The sequence below is a fragment of the Scyliorhinus torazame genome, chromosome 9 (genome assembly GCF_047496885.1).
Source record: "Scyliorhinus torazame isolate Kashiwa2021f chromosome 9, sScyTor2.1, whole genome shotgun sequence".
Lineage (NCBI taxonomy): Eukaryota > Metazoa > Chordata > Chondrichthyes > Carcharhiniformes > Scyliorhinidae > Scyliorhinus > Scyliorhinus torazame.
Genome location: NC_092715.1, coordinates 163998641 through 164021854, shown reverse-complemented (window position 1 = coordinate 164021854; position 23214 = coordinate 163998641). Strand labels below are relative to the sequence as shown.

Below are 23214 nucleotides of genomic sequence, written 5' to 3'. Positions count from 1 at the left end.
ACTTTCATGAGCCTTAGAGTGGTCTGGTAACCTTACAGGAAGACAAATCCGGATAGATTCCCCCAGCTTGGTCTCCATGCTTTAAATACTCACTAGCTGGATAGAGAGAAAACACTGGCTGCTCTGTTTGCCTGGAGTGAGCTCCAGCTGAGATATCCGAGTGATCCACCCTTTTCTGGGAGAGATATATATTTCTTTCTTTTTATATAAATTTAGAGTACCCAATACATTTTTTCCAATTAAGGGGCAATTTAGTGTGGCCCATTCACCTACCCTGCACATCTTTTGGGTTGTGGGGGCAAAACCCATGCAAACACGGGGAGAATGTGCAAACTCCACACGGACAGAGCCGGGATTGAAACTGGGACCTCGGTGATGTGAGGCAGCAGTGCTAACCACTGCGCCACCATGCTGCCCTCCTGGGAGAGATATTCTGCTCAGCTCCTGGGTTCAGATCAAACTGAAACCCAAACAGAGTCACACAGCAAGGTACCTTCCAGAAATATCGGACCGATCCGCATCAAGTGCCGGGAAATGAAAGTAGCCAATTGGCTGCCAGCCATGTCAGTCACAATATATCATCACTGGACCAAAGTAAATAGCACAACTTACTGGGGGGTGTCCTTGGACCAGACCAAGTATCACATTAAACCGTGGCGCACGGAGGGGATGCCTTTGTTGAAAAGCAAAGGCTGAAGTATTGCAGAAACCAGTATAATAAAAAATAAAGGACTTAGACAGGGAAAATAAGGTTTAAACATGGGAATACTTACAATAGGAACGTCACACAAATAACTTGTATATCTTACCAAGACGTCTTTTGCTGATAAGGAAATAAATAAGGAGATGTGGCTGTTATTTTTTGGAGGGTTTCCTATCAAGGATCTAACATGTCTGGGTTACAAACAGCTGCTTCCATAGCTCCAGCCTCCAACTGGTGGAATCGCTTTTGTGAAAAAGAGAGTGGTGGCAATTCACTCATTTATTGACCATCTCGCTCACAAGGATGTCCTGGTACTTGCTGTGTGCCTTTTGAAGGCATATGTCTGCACTTGGCAGACCAATAGGATATTTTATTTATATAGCTACCATAAGATTAACATTACAGGATGCTCAGATATATGGAAAAATGTGCTTTGACCAAGTAAAAACTTGTAAACAAATAATGCACCTTTCACAACCAATTTAGTACTTTTGAAACAGTCATTGTTGTAATGTAGAAAACCAACAGTAAATTGTGCTAAAAACGGTGCCACAAACAGGAATGGGAGACTGACAAGATCATTTGTGATATTGGTTGAACCCAAAGCAGAGATTCTACCCCTATATTTCTCTGCATCACAAAGCCTGCCCACTTCCACAATTCCCACTCCACCATACCACCTTTCTATATTCCCCTTCAGCTTCTGGACTCAATTACTCGAACGTTATCCTGACCACATCCTCCATGTCTGTAAAATGTCAGCTTATCCAAAACCCTGCTGTTCTTTACCTATCAAGCATAGTACCTTTATCCTCGCATTTAAATTTTTCATCTTTTGTTTAAATTCCTAATGGTCTAATTCATCGCTATCTAATGTCACGCATGACCTCCTAAAACCCTCGCTTTCACTTGTTTTAATTGTAACTTCACTTCCTTTGCCCAATTTTGTTATCAGCTGCCTAAAGCTCAATCCTTTTAGGAATTTCCTCCTAAACGCCTCCACAATTTCCTAAAACCTACTTCCTTCAATTAAATTAAAAATTTTTTTTTTTTTTTTTTTTTTAAAAAGAGTATCCAATTAATTTTTTCCAATTAAGGGGCAATTTAGCATGGCCAATCCACCTATCCTGCACATGTGCAATCTCCACACGGACAGTGACCCAGAGCAGGGATCGAACCTGGGACCTCGGCGCCGTGAGACTGCAGTGCTACCCACTGCGCCACCATGCTGCCCTTTCCTTCAATTTCTTTTGTGCATCCGATCCTTATTTGCTCTTGTCAGTCTTGGTTCAGCAGTAACACACATACATATCTTTGGATCAGAAGGTTGGTTCAAGCCCATTTCGAGACACTCAACGATGCCATTAAAGCTGACATGTTAATGTCATACTGAGGGAGTGCTGCACTGTAGAAGAGTTGAATTAGGTGTTAAACTGAGACCCCAATTGCCCACAAGTAGAAGTAAAAGCTCCTATGGCACTATTTGAAGAGGGGCAGTCCACAAAATCTGGACAATATTCATCCCTCAACCAACTGCACTAAAACAGATTTACCTGGTCATTCACATCTGTGTTCTTTTGCGGGACCTTAGTTGCCATATTTGCCTTAAATGTTTATACTTCATTAGCTGCAGGTGCTTTGGTATGTGAAAGATATTGGGCGGCATTCTCCGGCCGGGTTTGCCCGGCGACCGGAGAACCCCGCCCGAGGTCAATGGATTTTTCCATCGGCAGCGTCTCGCCCGTGGCGTTCTTGCGGCGGGCGGGGTGGAAGAATCCTGCCTATTATAGAACAACCTGCATTTCTCTAGCATCTTTAACATTGTAAAATGCATTCTTAAACAAAATTTGACACCGAGCGACGTGAAATATTAGAATGTGCGTGGTGAGGGCAGCACGGTGGCACAGTGAGTAAGCCCTGCTGCCTCACGGCGCCGAGGTCCCAGGTTCGATCCCAGCTCTGGGTCACTGTCTGTGTGGAGTTTGCACATTCTCCCAGTGTTTGCGTGGGTTTCGCCCCCACAACCCAAAGATGTGCAGGCTAGGTGGATTGGCCACACTAAATTGCCCCTTAATTGGAAAAAATGAATTGGATACTCTAAATTTATGAAATAAATAAATAAATACATTTTAAAAAAAGAATGGGCGTGGTAGGTTTTAGTATTCTGTGAAGGGGTGAACTGGATCCCTTCTATTCAACCCCGCTTAGTTGGTCACAACAAAGATTTATCTTTCTTCTTCATGAGGATATACCTTTTTCAAATGAGAATGCATTTAACTATTTATGCTGAGAGCAATAAGGAGCCAATCAAAATAGGTTTTCTGGAGTCAAAGTGCGAGCAAATTTATTAACGACTAAATCCCAAAATAAATAAAAACTGAACGTCAAGCATTTGGCCCTCATGTAAGCAGAGCTCTCTCAGTACCACACACGCAGACACTCTTTTAGTTGTTGGCTGTGTACTTGCCAACTCTATTATTCTGCGAGTGCCATGAAATCAGGACATGCGCCCAGCCTTCTGAACAGCATTGTGGGTGTTCTTACACTACCTGGACTGCAGTGATAGCTCACCAGCACTTTCTCTGGGGCAATTAGGAATGGGTAACAAATGCTGGTCTTCCAAGTGATGCTCATGTCTCATAAATAAATAAAAGAAAACGTGTGACATTGTGCTCCTTTTCCTCCTCCAATTAAATTTCATTCAACAATAATAAATATAACCTTGGTAATGGAATTACTCAACATTGAGCACCAGTTTGTTATATTGCCATACTTAGAACCTATTTAATTTGCTACTGTACCAGATATATTAGCTGTGATGTCGATCGCAACAGTCCTGTTTACCAGCCTTACAAAATGGTTGGTCCTGAAATTATGTGAACTGTTTATGTGGTTTCTTACTCAGCACATCAGAGTTATAGTTTATAATATTTTGTGATGCTTCCCAAAATGGGATAAACTGCTCACACTCGCTATTTGAGCCCACAAGTGAAGAGTGACCACCTGGGTAACATACTGGAATATTACAGATGTCGGGAAAAACAAATACAGTCTTAAGGACAAAATGGTAGAAAATATAAATCACTTTTAAGGTAAATGTACATGTCGCCACAGTCCCAGGTGACCATAAGCTGCGTTCCACTTTGGGAGAGAGAGAGAGAGAGCTGACTAGTGGTGTTTTAACCTGAGGGTCACCAGACCTCGCGCAAGTGGCATGATGGCATAGTGATTAGCACTGTTGTCTCACAGCGCCAGAAACCCAAGTTCAATTATGGCCTTGCGTGACTGTGTGAAGTTTGCACTTTTACCCATGTCCGTGTGGGTTTCCTCTGGGTGTTCCAGTTTCCTCCTACAGTCCAAAGATGTGCAGGTTAGTTGAATTGGCCATGGTAAAAAAATTGACCCTTAGTGTCCAGGGGTGTACAGGTTAGGTGGGAGTTACAGGGATAGGGCGGGGAAGTGGGCCTAGGTAAAGCGCTCTTTCAGAGGGTCAGTGCAGATTTGATGTGCCGAAATGCCTCCTTCTGCACTGTAGGAATTGTAAGGATCTATGCCTTCATCCATAACCTCAGCATCACATCACAAATCAGCCATCTAGACAACTTGAGCTAACCGATCCCCTTTTAAGGTAGTACATCTTCAGATGACAAAAAGGTTCGAGTGTAGAGGGAGGCCACATTCAAAGGAAGAAGGGAACAAAACCCAACTGTATATTTGGGCCTATAGTAGAAGGGATGGAGTATGACAGGTGTGCAAAGGAGTGTGGGCCGAGTCAGTGCAGCTGCGAACTGCAAAGAAGGGAGAAGGCATCTATAATTAAAACTTAAAGAAGCCATATCTCCAAATGCAAACGGAATTTTAAGTTTGTACAAGTAATCTCTCTGCCAGGTTATTCATCCAGTCACTGAAAACTCACAGTATTTATATCAGAATATGAGTGAAAAATGTCACCTCTGCTGTTTATTGCTGTATTTGTTCACTGCAATGTATGTAGAAATTTTCAGTTTCTCAGCAGCTATTTCATGGCCTTTTCTTTTTTTCTTATAAATTTAGAGACCCAATTCATTTTTTCCAATTAAGGGACAATTTAGCGTGGCCACCCTGCACATCTTTGAGTTGTGGGAGCAAAACCCATGCAAACACGGGCAGAATGTGCAAACTCGAGACGGACAGAGACCCAGAGCCGGGATCGAACCTGGGACCTCGGTGCCGTGAGGCAGCAGTGCTAATTACTGTGCCACCGTGCTGCCCTGCCTTTTCTTTTAAAGCTTTTTTTATTGTCTCCCTAAATTACCCGTGTATATTTTCCGCCAAATTTTAGTTTTTGTAAACAGCTAAGATTTGATCGATGTTACCTCTCAATTAAAAAAAATAAATTATTTTTATTAAATAACCGACAGAGCTTCCAGGTCAAATTCCAATGGTGAATCCACACCTTTAATTTACATTACCTGTTGCTTTCTTGCCAATAAACTGATTGTATATTTCCAGAATTGACTGTTTTTCATGTAAATGTTTTTTGGTAATTATGTGTAGTATTTTTATTGCCCACACACTGTAGCCTTCGACATGGTCGATGAGACCATCCTCATCAAATGCCTCCCCTTCTTCGTCCAGCCCGGTGGGGCTCAACTCACCTGGTTCCACTCTCATCTATCCTGCCATAGCAAGAGATTCTCCTCTTATGGCTTCTCTTCCTGCTCCCACACCTCCCACATGCTAAGCAAGTGCTCTAACATTTTGAGCTAACTCCCCCAATCTGGCTCTCACACCACCATCTCTAATGTCCCCCAAAGATCAATACTTGCCTCTCTCCTCCATATCTCATTTATGTGCTATCCCTTGGTGATAACATTGCAAAACAGGCCAAGTTCCATGTGTGTACTGACGGCATTCAGTTCTACTGCATCACCATCTCTCTTGACCTTCCCACTGCCTTTAATTGTCAGGCTCATCCAAAATTAAGTACTGGCAAGCAGAAATGTGCTCCAACTAAATATTGGGAAGACCAAAGCTCTCCTCTTTTGACCCCACTATAAATTGATCCTTAGCCACAGAAAACAATCCATTCTCTGGCAGTGGTCGGAGGTTAAACCAGATCCTTTGCAATCTTGATATTGGAATTTGCCCTAAGAGCTTCTGACCATGTATCCGCACCATCAAGAGTGCAGATTTCCGGGCGGCCCGGTAGCGCAGTGGTTAGCACTGCTGTCTACAGCGCTGAGGACCCAGGTTCGATCCTGGCCCCGGGTCACTGTCTGTGTGGAGTTTGCACATTCTCCCCGTGTCTGCGTGGGTTTCACCCCCACAAACCAAAGATGTGCAGGTCAGGTGGATTGGTCACACTAAATTGCCCCTTAATTGGAAAAAAAATAATTGGGTACTCTAAATTAAAAAAAATAAAAAGTGTGCTGATTTCCAGCTCTGTAACACTGCCGACCCCAACCCTGTTTCACTTCATCTGTTGCTGAAACCCTCATCCATTTCTTTGCATACCTCTAGACTTTGGGCGCGATTCTCCACTCCCGCGCCGGTTGGGAGAATCGCCTGGGTCGCCAGATTTTCCCACGACTCCGGTCCGGCGCCCTCCCGCGATTCTCCCAAGCGGCGAGAATGGCCCCGTCGAGTTCCGCGCGGTGCAGGCCAGAGAATCGCCCGAGACACCCAAAATGGCGATTCTCCGGCACCCCTGCTATTTCATAGATTATCATAGAATTTACAGTGCAGAAGGAGGCCATTCGGCCCATCGAGTCTGCACCGGCTCTTGCAAAGAGCACCCTACCCAAGGTCAACACCTCCACCCTAACCCCATAACCCAGTAACCCCACCCAACACTAAGGGCAATTTTGGACACTAAGGGCAATTTATCTCAGGCCCGGATGGGCCGAGCGGCCAGCCCAAAACGGCGGGTCCCCCCGGCACCGTCCACACCTAGTCGCTGCTGGCGGGAACAGCGCGGAAACGCTGGGGGGGGGGGGGGGGAGATCCTCAAATGGGGTCTGGCCTGCGATCGGTGCCCACCGATCGTCGGGCCGGCCTCTCTGGAGGACCTCCTTTCTTCCGCAGCCCCGCAAGATCCGTCTGACATCTTCTTTCGGACTCGCCAGTTATGCGCCGCCGGCCGCGGCATGTATGCAGCGCCGCCTTTACGCGGCTGCAAGGCCTGGCGCGTGTAAATGACGCGGTGTCGCTCCTAGCCCATTATCGGGCCCTGAATCGGTCGGGCTAGGGGCCGTTTCGCGCCGTCGTGAACACTCTGCCTCCATTTCGGAGAATCCCGCCCTTTGTTTTTTGAATACGCATCCATGGCCTCTCATCTTCCACCCTTCATTAACTTATCGAACACTCTGCTACTTGTATTTGAACTTGCACCAAATCCCCTTCACCTCTATAATGCTTCCTGCTCTGCACTGGCTCCAGTGTGACAATGGCTTAAGTTTTCTGTTCCGAGACCGGTTTTCAAATCCCTCTCTGTAAATTCCTCCTCTAGCCTTACAATCCTCCAAGATCTCCGCACTCTTCAAATCTGGCCTCTAGTGCATCTCCTACTTTAATCGTTCCATCCTTGGCGACCATGCTTTCAGATGTAAAGGTCCCAAACTCTAGAAATCTCACAATCTCTCAGCCCCCGCCCCCCCCCTCTCCTTGTTTAAGTCACCCCCAAAGCTTTACCAATTTCACCTAGCTTTCGGTCATCTGCCTCAATACCTTGTTATGTAAACAAATCTTTTGTTTGACAATATTGCTGTGAAGTACCTTGGGATTTTTTTCTATTGTGTTGATGTGGAGATGCCGGCGTTGGACTGGGGTGAGCACAGTACGAAGTCTTACGACACCAGGTTAAAGTCCAACAGGTTTGTTTCGATGTCACTAAACCTGTTGGACTTTAACCTGGTGTCGTAAGACTTCGTACTGTTTCTATTGTGTGACAGGGGCTAAGCAGTTGCAATTATCATCAACATGGGCACAGGGAATAATTTTGTGCCACTGCAACACCAGCAGTGGCCAGGTCCAGGAGGTGGGGAAAGGAAAATGGGGGAGTGATTGGAATGGAGGGAAGGAATACAGCCCACTTTTACATAGCCAGCCTCAAACAGTTATTTTAGGTGCAAGCCATAGACTCCTTTTTATAATGTATCTGGCAGTGGATCTGTGGCACGAAATGAGCAAATGTTCCCACCCCGCCGTATTGGAGGCTTAGGCACTAATGTTGTGCCTGAAAAATAGGTGTGGTGCTACTGAATTTCTAGGATTTTGGTATCCCAAAGCATAAAAACCAATAGATAACTTTCAAAATGCAAAATTAATTGGGTTTTTAAAAGCTTAACATTTCATAAGTAAATAGTTTATTAAAAATACTGCATGTTTTAATACTACACTAAAAAGCTAGTAAGTATGCAACTGTGTAGATAATGATGCAACATTAAAATTTCATGCTTCCCAAAACAGCAAGGATCAAAAATGGAAGAAATTCCCACCATTACGTTTCACTTAGTACATCACTATTTTATTGTCAATGCACATGAAACTACCACATAACATTGTTCCCTTTTAAGGTGTGGATAAACCACATCAATATGAATAGAAGTTGACCAAAATTGAAAAATCTATACAAAAAGGAAGTACAAATGTCTTGTATGGTAAATGATATGCATGCTCCTCAGAAGAGAAGAGAAATGGGGAGGTAGAAGATTCCTATGTAAAGGTTTTAACAAATATTGGTCTACTTACAACAGGAAACCCTTTCCTGAAAAAGGCACTAGCATTTGGTTGTTGACATTACATATCAAATTTAATATTGCCAATAGCAAACAAACATTCGCCTTTTCCCCACCATTATAGAAAATAAAAAGAGTATATGGGTGAGATGATGAAAAACTTGTTATAAAAATTCACATTCTTGCAGACAGTTTCTTCTGAACTTACTTCCACAAATGACATCACAAAGAGATGAGGATATTCCTTACAAATTGGATCATTTGCACGTGGCAGCTTTGTAAAGTGTATCTGCATAAGTGACAAATCCGTTTCAATTCAAAGATCACAACTGTTTTTTTTGTTAAAAACTTACTGCCTCTTAGGAAAGCAGTAGACAACCCATTGGAACAGTGAGTACCAAGTAACTGGTCTATTATATGGAAGTAAAAATGTTAAGTGTGTAACAGTAAATTTACTATTGTCTCCTTGTCGAAGGAAGCAGGTTACACAATTATCTTGAGCACTATCTGTACACGATGAATGCATTTTGCAAAGTCAAGATTCAGTTAAAATTGCACCTCCCTCACCAGCTTTTCGGTACTTATTTTGTTTTTATCTTGAAACTACTGAGCTGATTGAATTATAAGATGTTCCCCCATTGCAACTAGATATGTAAGTTTCATGCCCATTGGTATCTAAATTAACTTTGAAAACGGCTGAGGCCTTTAAAAGAAAGTCTGCGGCATCCCGACGACCCAGTCCTCTTAGTTTTGACATTAAAAGACCCACAGAGTTCTCTGGTGAAGCTGCCCACTCAGTCAATACAGCACCAGTTGGACTTGTCGAAAGTTTGCCTTCTTTTAAAGTTCCGTTCTGAGCATTGAGTTTTGCAACAAGATCATCAAGTCCTAAGTTTGTAGCCAAAAGGCACCAATCTTTACCCATGGGATCCGGTGGGTCCAGTAAGCGGCTAAGTTTCCTTCTTGCAAGAAGATTCAGTTCAGATACAGGAATATCCATACCTAGGTTTCCTTGCGAATAGACATCAAGGCAACCAAAGCATAGAATGCTACTAAAACTCTCTTTATAGCCCCCTATGGTATTGGTGAGTGAAGTCTCTTTCTGAGCTTGAGCTCTGAAGAAGTCTCTAGGCTGATAAACCATAACAAGTTCACTATGCTCCCTAAGCTGCTGGGGGCTCAAGTAATGCTTGACGGTCAGGATTCCTGGCAAAGTAGATGCCATTAGATTATCAATGACACTACAAATGGAATCCAGAAACATAAAACATCTTATTTTTTCGGTTTCTGATCCTCTCACTTGTACTTCCACACCCTGTCCATGGTTGACCAGCAACACCAAGACTTCAGTTCCTTTGTTGGATATTTTTGATCCATTGGTCCATAACCTTACATCTAGTTCGCCTTCGGAGTTCTGCTGATGTATCCACCTACAGAGATTCACCTGCACTTTGTGGAAAGTACCACAAGGGTATGGGGTATGGTGCTCAACAGGCACAAAGCGGACCCCTCCATAAACCATCATTTCATCATCTTCATCAGTCCAGGATCGGTGTAGACCATCTACTTTAATTAGAGCGGGAATATCTACCATTGATCCATTCGTCAAATCCCGAGCACAGATGTCCATTGCCTCTAGAATTTGCAACAGCTCCTCCACATCCTTCTCGGATACCAGCCGCAGGATATCATCTATTGTGTACCGGCCCCTGTAGTGGTGCAAAGCCTTTTGATTTTCATTGGACAAAAGTTTTCCCAGTACATTGGTGCATAGCCACCGAGGATCCAGAAGTACCACATCTTGGATAGTTTCACTTTGTAAAATATTGATCTGTAAGGCAAAGAAGATCGAGTGGAGATTAGTGGATTTGAAATAATTCATTTTAGCTCCAGGAATAAATCATCATAATTATTTAGGCCCGACTTATTTTCAGTTCAAATTTTTTAACCAAAGAGCAAGAGTGTTTCTCAACCAACTCAATCCACTGGAGAAGTGTACAATTTAAAGTGCATTAAGAAAAGGCAGTCTTATTTGAGTCACTATTAACATTGCACATAATTATCAACTTAGATTACGTGACACAGATTATACTTCAAAAGGAATTAATTGGATCCAAATAACTTTGGGTTACCCCGATGATGCAAAAGACATTTTCTGAATGCAAAGTATTTCTTCACATTTTCTAAATTTTCGCTCTTTATTACTTGCACTTCAACATTATTTAATTAGCTTTCCCCAGAGATTCATAAATCCAAGCAGAAACCTATAGCCAAGTTCTGCACACGTCAGTACAGCCTCAACCAGGACCTTGGATTCATGTTGCATTACATTCACCCCCCACCATCTGGCCTGGGCTTTCAAAATCCTACTAACTGTACTGTTCTGAGACAATTCACACCTCTTTAACCTGTGATTATCCCTCTCTCCAGTTGCTCCGCCTGGATCTGTAAAGACTTAATTACCTGCAAAGACTCGCATTCAAAGTATTGTCTTGCATCTTTGACTTTGTCTATATATATATATATATATATGTATATGTTTCTGGAACCCACCTCTTCATACACCTGAGGAAGGAGCTGTGCTCCGAAAGCTAGTGATTCTAAACAAACGTGTGCTCATCCCAGTCTAACGCTAGCAGTCTGTTTTATACAGCAAAGTTTATAAAGCAAAGAGGCATCTCCACATCATGGCTTCATTGGCAAAGATTTGGATTTACATTTAAACGCAAGAACTCATGCACAAGATCTAAGATTTCATAACTTGCAGATTAAGATCTGAGACTCATTGGATGGAGGGAGTCAACAAAATCTGGCCAGCTGTATACCCATTGCATACACACAATAATGCAGTAGGTCAGCATTGGTGAAACAAGAGGATTCACAGAGTGTGTGTGTGTGTGCAAGCCCCACAAGGATTATAATGAGAATAGCCTCATAATATGCTCAATACAAAATGATCAGCATTGCAGTTGCTAAACACCTGTTTAACGTTTAACTTCCATAATATTGGGTCCTTTTTTAAAAGAGAAAGTGATCGCAATTCTAAGAATAATTTGTAATTTAATGCCCGGTTCTTGACTTTGTGCATTAATGTAAACTGAGTGATACTGAGCTAGCAGTCTGTTTTATACAGCAAAGTTTATAAAGCAAAGAGGGTAAGAGGGCCAATCCATGGCTTACAAAGGAAATTAGAAATAGTATCCGACACAAGGAAGAAGCATACAGATTGGCCAAGAAAAATAATAGGTCTGAGGATTGGGAGCAGTTTAGAATTCAGCAAAGAAGGGTGAAGGGATTGATTAAGAAGGGGAAGTACAATACGAAAGGAAGCTTGCAGGGAACATAAAGACTGAAACTAAGAGTTTCTACATATATGTGAAGAGAAAGAGATTGATAAAGAGAAATGTAGGCCCCCTACAGACAGAAACAGGGGAATGCATAATAAGGGACAAAGAAATGGCTGAGCAATTGAATACATACTTTGGTTCTGTCTTCACAAATGAGGACTCAAATCAGATCCCAGAAATGCTGGAGAATGAAAGGTTTAGTGAGAGGGAAGAACTGAGGCAGATCAACATTAGTAGAGAAATGGTGCTGGGAAAATTGATGGGACTGAAGGCAGATAAATCCCCAGGGCCTGAGAATCTGCATCCCAGAGTGTTTAAGGAGGTGGCTCTGGAATTAGTGGTCCATTGGTGGTAATCTTCCGGGATTCTATAGACTCTGGAACTATCCCTGCAGATTGGAGGGTAGCTCACGTCATTCCAATATTCAAAAAGGGAATTATCGGCCAGTAAGCCTAACATCGGTAGTGGGGAAAATGCTTGAATCCATTATCAAGGACTTTATAGCGGAACATTTAAAAAGTAGTGGCAGGATCAGTCAGAGTCAGCATGGATTTATGAAGGGAAAATAATGCTTGACGAATCTGTTGGAATTCTTGAAGAGGTACCCAGTACAGTTGACAAGAGGGAGCCAGTCAATGTGGTATATTTGGACTTTCAGAAGACGTTTGACAAAGTCCCGCTTAAGAGATTATTGTGCAAAATTAAAGCGCATGGGATTGGGGGAAATGTATTGAGGTGGATAGAAAACTGGTTGGCAGAGAGGAAACAAAGTGTAGGGATTAATGGGTCCTTTTCAAATTGGCAGGCAGTAACTAGTAGGGTACCTCAGGGATCGGTGCTGGGACCCCAGCTATTCACAATATATATTAATGATTTGGATGAGGGAACAAAATGTAACATCTCAAAGTTTGCAGATGATATCAAATTAGGTGGGAGGGTGAATTGTGACGAGGATGCAGAGATCCAACAGCAAGATCTGGACAGGTTGGGCGAGTGGGCAAATCAATGGCAGATGCAGTATAATTTGGATAAGTGTGAGGTTATTCACTTTGGAAGCAAAAACAGGAAGGCAGATTACTACCTGAATGGTTGTAAATTGGGAGAGGGGAGTGTGCAGCGGGACCTGGGTGTCCTTGTGCACCAGTCGCTGAAGGTAAGCATACAGGTGCAGCAGATGGTAAAGAAGGCTAATGGTACGTTGGTCTTCATTGCGAGAGGTTGTGAGTACAGAAGCATGGATGTATTGCTGCAATTGTATAGGGCCTTGGTGAGGCCACACTTGGGAGTATTGTATGCAGTTTTGGTCTCCTTCTTTGAGGAAGGATGTTCTTGCTCTCGAGGGAGTGCAGCGAAGGTTTACCAGAATGATTCCAGGGGACTGTCATATGAGGGGAGATTGACTAGGTTGGGAATGTTCTCGCTGGAGTTGAGAAGAATGAGGGGGGGCTCTCATAGAGACTTATAAAATTCTAACAGGACTAGACAGGGTATATGCAGGAAAGAAGTTACCAATGATGGGTGTGTCCAGAACCAGGGGCGAAATTCTCTGGTATCGGCGCGATGTCCGCCGACCGGCGCCAAAAACGGCGCAAATCAGTCGGGCATCTCGCCTTCCCAAAGGTGCGGAATCCTCCGCATCTTGGGGGGCCAAGCCCTAACCTTGAGGGGCTAGGACCGCGCCGGACTGATTTTCGCCCCGCCAGCTGGCGGAAAAGGCATTTGGTGCCCCGCCAGCTGGCGCGGAAATGACATTGCCGGGTGGCGCATGCGCGAGAGCGTTAGCGGCCGCTCACGGCATCCCCGCGCATGCGCTGTGGAAATGAGTGCCCAGGATCGGTGGGCCTCGATCGCAGGCCAGGCCACCGTGGGGGCACCCCCCGGGGCCAGATCGCCCCGCGCCCCCCCCCAGGACCCCGCCCGCGCCGCCTTGTCCCGCCGGTAAGAGAGGTGGTTTAATCCACGCCGGCGGGACAGGCATTCTAGCTGCGGGACTTCGGCCCATCCAGACCGGAGAATTGCGGGGGGGGGGGGGGGGGGGGGGGGGCCGCCAACTGGCACGGCGCGTTCCCCGCCCCCGCCGAATCTCCGGTGCCGGAGAATTCGGCAACCAGCGGGGGCGGGATTCACGACAGTCTGAGGATTCAGGGTAAACCATTTCGGACAGAGGTAAGGAGACATTTCTTCACACAAAGAGTGGTGAGCCTGTGGAATTCATTACCACAGGAAGTAGTTGATGCTAAATCTTTGAATATATTCAAGAGGCGGCTGGTATAGCACTTGGGGAGAATGGGATCAAAGGCTTTGGGGAGAAAGCAGAATTAGGCTAATGAGTTGGATGATCAGCCATGATCGTGATGAATGGCGGAGCAGGCTCAAAGGGCCAAACGGCCCCCTCCTGATCCTATCTTCTATGTATCTCTGTGTACCTCTCCAATGTTTATAAAGTTTAAAAATCTGCATGGAAGTGACAGAAAGAATAAACATTGCCTCATCTGTATAGCAAAGCTGGGAGATAAGAAATAAATATGCTGGCCCTGGAAGGTTTCCAAGAAAGTGCCATCAATTTTCTTTTTCTTTCCAATGTTGCCTGCAATTATTGTTTACTCTAAAAACATTCTCTGTATGTGTTGTACGGGATTGGTCAGGCGTTGCATATGCAAATTTTTTAAATCCAGTGTTTGAAAAATCAAATTTTTGTGGCTCTGTTTTCAATTGCAAAATGTGCGAGAATGTAATCCCTAAATTCAGTTCAAATATTGTTGGACCACGACCTTGGTAATTAACCTTTGTCCACAAAGGACCATTGACATCTATCGCTCTCCATTACAGAGAGAGACAATTGGTTATATAGCTTTCGGGGAAAGGTAAGGAGACAGGCTTCCATAAACTACCATTGTCAGTACGGGGATAGAACCTGCACTGTTGGCATTATTCTGCACTCTAACCATCCAGCCAGCTGAGTTCACCGACCCCACATGTGGAACTTATCACCATAATAATCTCCAGATCCTCAGGCAGTGCAAGTTGTCTCAGTACCTTGTGGTGCACCTGACAACCCAGGACAGCTGCATTTCTTCAAAGAGAAACTTTGTACTTGTAGATTGTGTTTTGTCAAGCTTGCAAGCTACACTCTTCATTTTAATTTTGTTCCATTTAATAGCACGCCACAGGAAGAGAGATACATAACCAAGGACTTTTGTTACAAAGCTGTATCAGTATTGCAAGAAGTGGGAGTTGTTTGTGCAGTATACTATTCGATTACATACGCAAAACTCCAAATGTGCAGCTAAATTTGATTAAAAGACATTGGTCTCACTGAGACATTCAGACGATAAACTGTAAAACTGAAATCCAGGTGGTTTCTAACAAATCATCTGAATTCTTAAAACAAGATTTTCTTTTGTGCAAGTTTTCTTTGCACTCACTGATGTTGAGTTTAGTAATCAAAAGGTAGGATACTCTGTATTAGACATTAAAAAAAGGTTGAAAAATTGCTGACTGATATATTTCACTAAAAAATAGAATTGAATACAGCAACTTCATAACTGAATAGCGACAGAGACAATTATATTTTAAGCAAAGGAAGAACTTGCTTTCATATCACCTTTTTTTGCATCAGCTGTGAAACACTTGTAATGTAGGAAAATACAGCACCAATTTGTACATGTGGAGTTGCCATGCACAAATAATGGGTGCGATCCAATTGCAACACTGCGCCTGCAAGTCAGCTCGCCGCGCGCGGCACGGGCGATCAAAGCCGGTAAACCCTGCTCCTGGGATCTACCCAGCTCGCAACACCTCACGGGATTGAACAAAATGTTGCGATGTAAATCCTGCGCATTGGGGCGGCACGTGGCGCAATGGTTAGCACTGGGATTACGGCGCTGAGGACCAGGGTTCGAGTCACTGTACGTGTGCAGTTTGCACATTCTCCCATGTTTGCGTGGGTTTCAACCCCACAACCAAAAGATGTGCAGGCTAGGTGGATTGACCACTCTAAATTGCCCCTTAATTGGATAAAAAATGAATTGGGTACTCTAAATTTAAAAAAAAAGAGTGCCATTCCATCTGGTCCCCGTTTTCAGAGACCAGTACCAAGCGGCACTCAGCCAAGGTCTCCAAGGTAAAGGGGTTAGATCCCAACGCCTCGGGTAACCCAGGAATCTGCACATTAAAGTGAGGCTCTTTTCTTTTTAAATTTAGAGTACCCAATTTTTTTTCCAATTCAGGGGCAATTTAGCCTCTAGGGAATTTTGCGTGGGGAGTGAAACCCACGCAAACCTGGGGAGAATGTGCAAACTCCACACGAACAGTGACCCAGACCCAGGTTCGAACCGGGGACCTTGGCGCCATGAGGCAGCCGTGCTAACCAGTGTGCCACCGTGCTACCCGTGGAATGGCCTCATGGGGGTCTCCCAGGGGAATACAGACACCCAGCTGCATGCATTTTGGGCACGGTGATGCCCTGGCATAGGTGCTGCCACCTAGGCACCCTGGGAGTGCTATATGGGCACCAGCCTTGCACTGCCAGCAGGCACTGTAAAGGTACCAAGCTGTCATTTTTTGCATGCACACGATTGGGCCGGGGGTGTCCAGCATGGATGTTAGGAGGGGTGCAGGGGCAGCAAGGTGGCTCAGTGGTTAGCATTGCTGCCTCATGGCGCCGAGGTCCCAGTTTCGATCCCGGCTCTGGGTCACTGACCGTGTGGAGTTTGCATATTCTCCCTGTGTTTGCATGGGTTTCGCCCCCACAACCCAAAGATGTGCAGGATAGGTAGATTGGCCATGCTAAATTGCCCCTTAATTGGAAAAAATGAATTGGGTACGCTAAATTTAATTTTTTAAAAAGGAGGGATGCGGGGGACCGGGAACCCTCCCACCGTTCGTTCAGGCTGAAGTGAGGGAAAGGAAGTCGGTGGTCGCTTCGGGGGTCTCGGAGATTGGGATGCCATTTAAAAATGGCGTCTCAATCTCTTGTTACACTGGGAAGTTCCAGCAAGCGGAGCTCCTCAGCGTACAAAACATGTGCGACCTCGACCGATCATTCCCCACTGAGGCATCTTATACAACGCAACGGATAGCCATGTGTTTCTCGATGGTGTGAGTGCTGGGAACCATGTGGTTAATGTGTTTTTGTTGATATTGTTGTGAAATAAATATTTTCCACGTTATCGGGAGAAATTTCTTAGAAAATTTACATCCAGTTGAGAGGGCGGACAAGACCTTAAGGTTTAATGTCTCATTTGAAAGCAGCATCACTTACAGTCACTGCAGAGAAAGTAGACGCATTGGTTATCATCTTCTAAAAATCCTTACATTCCGGAAGTGATCCAGTGGAGTTTTATTCAAGAAACGAGGGACTCAGAAAACAGGACACTATCGGCCAGTTAGTCTAATATTTCTCATACGGACACTGTGAGAAGCCATTAATAAGGAGGTTATAGCAGAGTGTTTGGAAAATCATAATGGGATCAGGCAGAGCCAAGATGGTTTTTCAGAAGCGAGATAATTTATTAAGAGTTCTTTAGAGGAAGTAACAAGTGTGGTAAAATGGCCAATGGCCTGTATTTTACAAACAACCTAAGCAAGGTGGAAAAAAGGAAACCTGCAGATGTGATATACTTGGATTTCTAAAAGGCATTTGAGGGGAGCCACATCGCAGGTTACTACACAAAGTAAGAACTCAAGGTGTAAGGGTAACATATTAGCATAGATAAAGGATTGGTTAGCTACCAGGAAGCAGAGAGTAAGGTTGGCAAGCTGCAACTTGTGGAGTGCGACTGGGATCAGTGATAGGCAACAGAGGCTAGTGAGTGGGCCACATGAGTGGCACTTCTTTATTTCAGTGGGCCAAAAGATTGAAGACAGGTTTGATGCCCAACCATGACCCTATTACATTTAATACATGCCGAATATTTCATAATGAGTTATAGACAATGCTTAGTCATTAATATATTAATAGAACAATCAACTTCAAATAATAAAAACAAAAGAAATATTTGCGCTTTGGATGCAGAGGGAGTGCATGACTCTCACCATTAACCTTGTGCGCAATCAGAATGCACCTCGCTTCACTTGCCCTGGTCTTACGTGCATACATTTGAATCATACCAGTCGGAAAAAATACGCAGATGGAAATCAGCGGAATGTGGCAACCCTACTTGTGCGCAAGTCAACAAAATGTTTCGTGGGCCACACTCAGAACCCAGATGGTTCGCGTGTGGCCCCTGGGCCACAGGTTGTCCACCGCTGATTTATAATCCATATCAATGACTTATGTGAAGAGACGGAATACACGGTAGCTAAATTTGCCCAGGACATCAAGATAGGTTAGAAAGTAAGTTGTCAAGAGGAGATAAAGAATTTACAAAAGGACAGGTTCAGTGAGTGGACAAGATTTGGCCAATGGGAGTATAATATTGGAAAATGTGAACTTGTCCACTTTGGCAGGCAGGAAGAATATAAATACTATTTAAATAGAGAGATATTGCAGAATTCAGAACTGCAGAGGGATCTGCGTGTCCTGGTACATGAACCACAAAAGGTTAGTGTAGCAAGTTATTTAGGAAGGTAATGGCACATTAGCTTTATTGCAAGGGAAATGGAATTTTAAAAAATAGGGAAATTCTACTGTTTTACTCCAGCTGTACAGGACTTTGGTAAGAAGACATCTGGAGTACTGCATACAGTTTTGGTTTCCTTATTTGAAAATGGATACAATTGCATTAGAAACAGTTCAGAGAATGTTCACACAACTCATCCCTGGCATGAAGGGCAAAGATTGAACAGGTTTGGCCTGAGTTTAGCAGAATGAGAGGTGATCTTATTGAAAAGATCACAAGGGGACTTGTTAGGGTGGATACAAGGAAGATGCTTCCTCTTATCGGAGAGACTAGAATCAGTTTTATAAAAGAACAAGTCTCTCTTCTAAGATGGAGATGAGGAGGTTATTTTTCTCTCTAAAGGTTATCTGTCTGTAGAACCTGCTTCCCCAGAAAGCAATGGAGGCTGGATCACTTAATATTTTCAAGGCTGAGTTAGATACATTTTTAATGGACAAGGGAGACAAAGTTTATGGGAGCCAGACAGTAAAGTGGAGTTGAAATCACAATCGGATCAACCATGATCTTATTGAATGGCAGATGAGGCTCAAAGGGCTGACTGGCATATTTCTGTTCCTCGAACCAACCTTCCTATGAAAATCTAGGTTATGTGCTATCATCCCCGGAGTGCGGCTTGAACCCATGATCTTCTGATTCTGAGGTGAAGATTCTACCCTTTACCCAAAATGGAAACCTTGGTTCAGTGGGAGCGCTCTCATTTCTGGAGTCAGATGTTTGACTAATTCAGGGATTAATTCAATACTTGAGTGAATCCCTTTTTTTGTCTAGAATTCTACATCTTAAAAAGAGGATGTTTACTGAGAAATTCATACTGATAAATGTGGCTCGCCTTGTGTCTTTGTCCAGCCCATTTTGATGGAAAGAATAAAGCCATGCAGCCTTTGTTTTAAACTGTCAAATTGAGTGCACAGCCGCACATGTCTAAAGTAATCTGCTGCACCCCTTCCCTTTACAAATCTGAGCCTGTGAAGACAATATATTTGGGCTGCTCGGTCAGGTTACTCATTTGTGTAAATAATTAGTTGGACAAGGTACTAAATGGCAGATGCAGTCTGTGACAGCATTAGCCAGTGCTTTCAGAGGAGAGAAGATTCCATGTAAATAATTTGACAATTTGAAACAAAGGCTACACAGCACGGTTCTTTCCAATCAGGTTTCTATGGCCAATGACCTCACCGATGTAAAACCACATCACAACTTCCAGGGCCACAAGGGGCAATTTAGCGTGGCCAATCCACCTACCCTGCACATCTTTGGGTTGTGGGGGTGAAACACACGCAAACACGAGGGGAATGTGCAAACTCCACACGGACAGCGACACTCAAGTTGTCTTCTAGGGTGATTTTCCAATTCGCCCACCTTGGCCTTAATGCCTTGTTGTCACCGGCCACCTGCGCCATATCCACTTCCAGGGAGGTGATCTGGTCATTTTGCCGAAAGAGCCACCTCCACCTCCTTTAGCTCCACGCCCTGCGTCTTTACCATCTCATCCATTTTTGCCAATCGCTCTCGCGTGGTTCTCAGAGACCTTACATCGTGGTTTCTTAAGTTCCCCTGCAAGGATGCCTGAGAGCATCTCAATGGATTGGCCACCAACGCTGCAGGAGCCTCCGCCAATTTCTTCACTGACAAAGCTCTCGAAGCCTCAAAGTTTGATGACAAATCCTTATTTTCTGCTGCCTAGTTTTGTATTTCATAGAATTTACAGTGCAGAAGGAGGCCATTCGGCCCATCGAGTCTGCACTGGCTCTTGGAAAGAGCACCTTACCCAAGGTCAACATCTCCACCCTATCCCCATAACCCCACCCAACATTAAGGGCAATTTTGGACACTAAGGGCAATTTAGCATGGCCAATCCACCTAACCTGCACATCTTTGGACTGTGGGGGGAAACCGGAGCACCCGGAGGAAACCCACGCACACACGGGGAGGATGTGCAGACTCAGCACAGACAGTGACCCAAGCCGGAATCGAACCTGGGATCCTGCAGCTGTGAAGCAATTGTGCTATCCACAATGCTATTTGTTTAGTTTGATGGGTTAAGAGTTCCATGTCAAAGGGATTGGGCATCCCTTTGACATGGAACTCTTAACCCATCAAACTAAACAAATTCCAACCAAAATCGCCTCAGAAAACCTGGCAAAATGGGCTTAAATCAATGTTTTCTGGCAGGTACCATCTCGTGTGCGACTACTTTCTACATGTTGTCACTGGAAGTCCTCTCCCTCCTCCTTAACAATGGTTTCAAGTCACCTTGTGACCACATCCTTAATAATATTTCCTTCTTGATTTTGGGTTAATTTTCATTTGAATACACTTCTGTGAGTGGTTTGAGATATTTTTCTACATACAAAAATGCTACATAGACAGAAGTTAATGTTGAATTATAATTAAGGAGTGACTGGTCAGTTCCTTCCTGTGCTTCAGATTAACGAAACAAAATGTTGAACTTAAGTTTTACAGTTTAATTTGATATCTGCAACTTATATGCACGTACTTCCCCATTTATCTTAGTTGGTGCAATCGCTTATGACTAACATCTGTTGGTGACCTTTTACGCCCCAACATGTGCTGAGTATTTAACTTATGTAGTCCTACATGTTTAATATGGGCCACAGGAAAGTCATCATGCATTTAAAAATGATGCACATAAAAACGTATTGTTGTTAACATTCTTTGGTGAAAGGGCAGCACGGTGGCACAGTGGCTAGTACTGCTGCCTCACGGCGCCAAGGACCCGGTTTTGATCCTGGCCCCAGGTCACTGCCCATGAGGAGTTTGAACATTCTCTCCGTGTCTGCCTGGGTCTCACCCCCACAACCCACAAAGATGTGCAGGGTAGGTAGATTGGCCACGCTAAATTTCTTCTTAATTGGAAAAATAATTGGGTACTCCTAAATTCATTTAAAAAAAACATTCTTTGGTGAAATCACAGACCCGTCTCTTCATTGTGAAGTAGGTAGAATTCTCATTTAAATTCTAGTCAGGGATCTCCAGCTGGCTGCAATTGTTCATGCATCCAGCAACATGGTATTATCAGCATGTACGCCGAGAGGCATATTGTTTGGAAATAAGTAGATGCTAGTTTATAGGATCTAGAAGTATTTGGGTTTTCAGAGTCTCCAGCTTTTCTGGAACCAGTGCATATCAGTGATATGCTACAGCTGATGCCCTTTAATAATCAAATCTAAACCTTTAAGCTGTAAAACCCATGTTAAAATTTACCTGCAACAGCCCACAGTTGTTTTTTTTTGTAAAATTAACCTTGTTGGAAGAGGACCAGGTATGGAAAAGTATTTTGAGATACATCAATATATAAAGAAGCTATAACCCAAAGAGTAGCCACTAACCCAACTAGCCCTGTTGGTGTTCATAGTCCACAGAGGTAAACAGTCCTAATCATGCTTACCTCCCCTACCCCCATATCCCAAAGTTCTTATCACTCTGCTTTTGTTATTTACAGCAGTCACAAGTGCAAGATTGGTGGATTGCCAGACGAGTACCACCACAAAGTGGTCAGCTGATATTGACTAAAAATGCAGGTAATGATCAACTACACAATTATTGCAACACCACTCTTGCAACATGCTGACACTCCCATTGTTTTGATACAATAAGAGCACAAGATTCAGGCAATGATGATGAAACGGTGATATTTGGACCAGGTTTTATGGAATGAAAGTGATACAATAGCCTAGATTTTTCCACAAGAGCAAGTTCAGCAACTTAGACTGTAAATGTCGTTGTCTACCACACAGAGCCAGCTGTTTGATAAGTTCCCATGTATTTTGATTACAAATGTAGGTTCAGTAAAGCGAGGGGAATCCGATGAGTTTCTTAAAAGTCTTTTTATTCAGCAAACAACATTGCCTACACGAGGCCTTGTACACCTCACCCGGTCCTCTTGCCTTTCTGGTCAGCCCACACTGGCTGAGCTTTTATATCATTGCTAATAAGCTACCCTGTCCATAATGGGGGAGCTTGCAGCATTAATGAGCACAGAGAAACAATCATCCCCAGCTGGATGTGTGCCATGTAAGTTATTAAATAAGAAACTCTGTTGCAAAATATGATGGCAGTGAATGAGAAGTGTGGCCATTTTTCCTCCCGATAAATCCACAAATACACTAATTGGATGCCAATTTTTTTTGCTTTAAATTTGCTTTCCTGCAAATTTGAAGTATGGTACACATCTAAAGTGCGCCTGAGCAGCAGTCCATCCTACGCTGATATTTTCTTGGTGGAATTGGTCAAACTACCTCCATTAGTTTTATTCGTTTTTTGAAGAATAAAGGGATTAAGGGTTATGGTGTTCGGGCCGGCAAGTGGAGCTGAGTCCACAAAAGATCAGCCACAATCTCATTGAATGGCGGAACAGGCTCGAGGGGCCAGATGGCCTACTCCTGCTCCTAGTTCTTATTTATAATATACAATGAATTTGAACACTCAGATTTAATGGGTATAGCAAGTCCAATCTCTAGCCCAAAGGCGTCTAATCGTTCGAGTGATCGGTTGAGTGATTTAAAATGAAACAATTTATTGACTATAAATACACATTGTTGCCAGGTCATAGTGGTGTTGTGAGAAATGGCAGGAATGCAGCAAAACCACAATTGTCATCCTAGCCCTGAAAACAATAGAGCTATGAAAATGAACTTCCAACTGTTGTTAACATGAGATAATAGTGGAGCCACCCAAACACGAGGAAAATTATGTGGTGCAAACAGCTATAGCCATAAGGGAATACGGTCTGGATTTACACCACCGGTAGTGGAGTTCCAAATGTGGCAGAGAATCCAAAGACATCAAAAAAATGGAATCCG

General features: G+C 43.8%; 1 protein-coding gene across 5 annotated transcripts in view; it reads right to left on the bottom strand.

Moving 5' to 3' along the window:
* Nucleotides 1–8194: 8194 nt before the first annotated feature.
* Nucleotides 8195–23214, bottom strand: part of dapk1 (death-associated protein kinase 1) — a 310534-nt gene continuing 295514 nt past the window's right edge. For all 5 annotated transcript variants that reach the window (XM_072516716.1, XM_072516717.1, XM_072516715.1 and 2 more), the window contains exon 26: nt 8195–10252. In XM_072516716.1, the coding sequence (XP_072372817.1) occupies nt 9014–10252 (1239 nt within the window). In that variant the 3' untranslated portion in view covers nt 8195–9013. The remainder of the gene's footprint in view (nt 10253–23214) is intronic.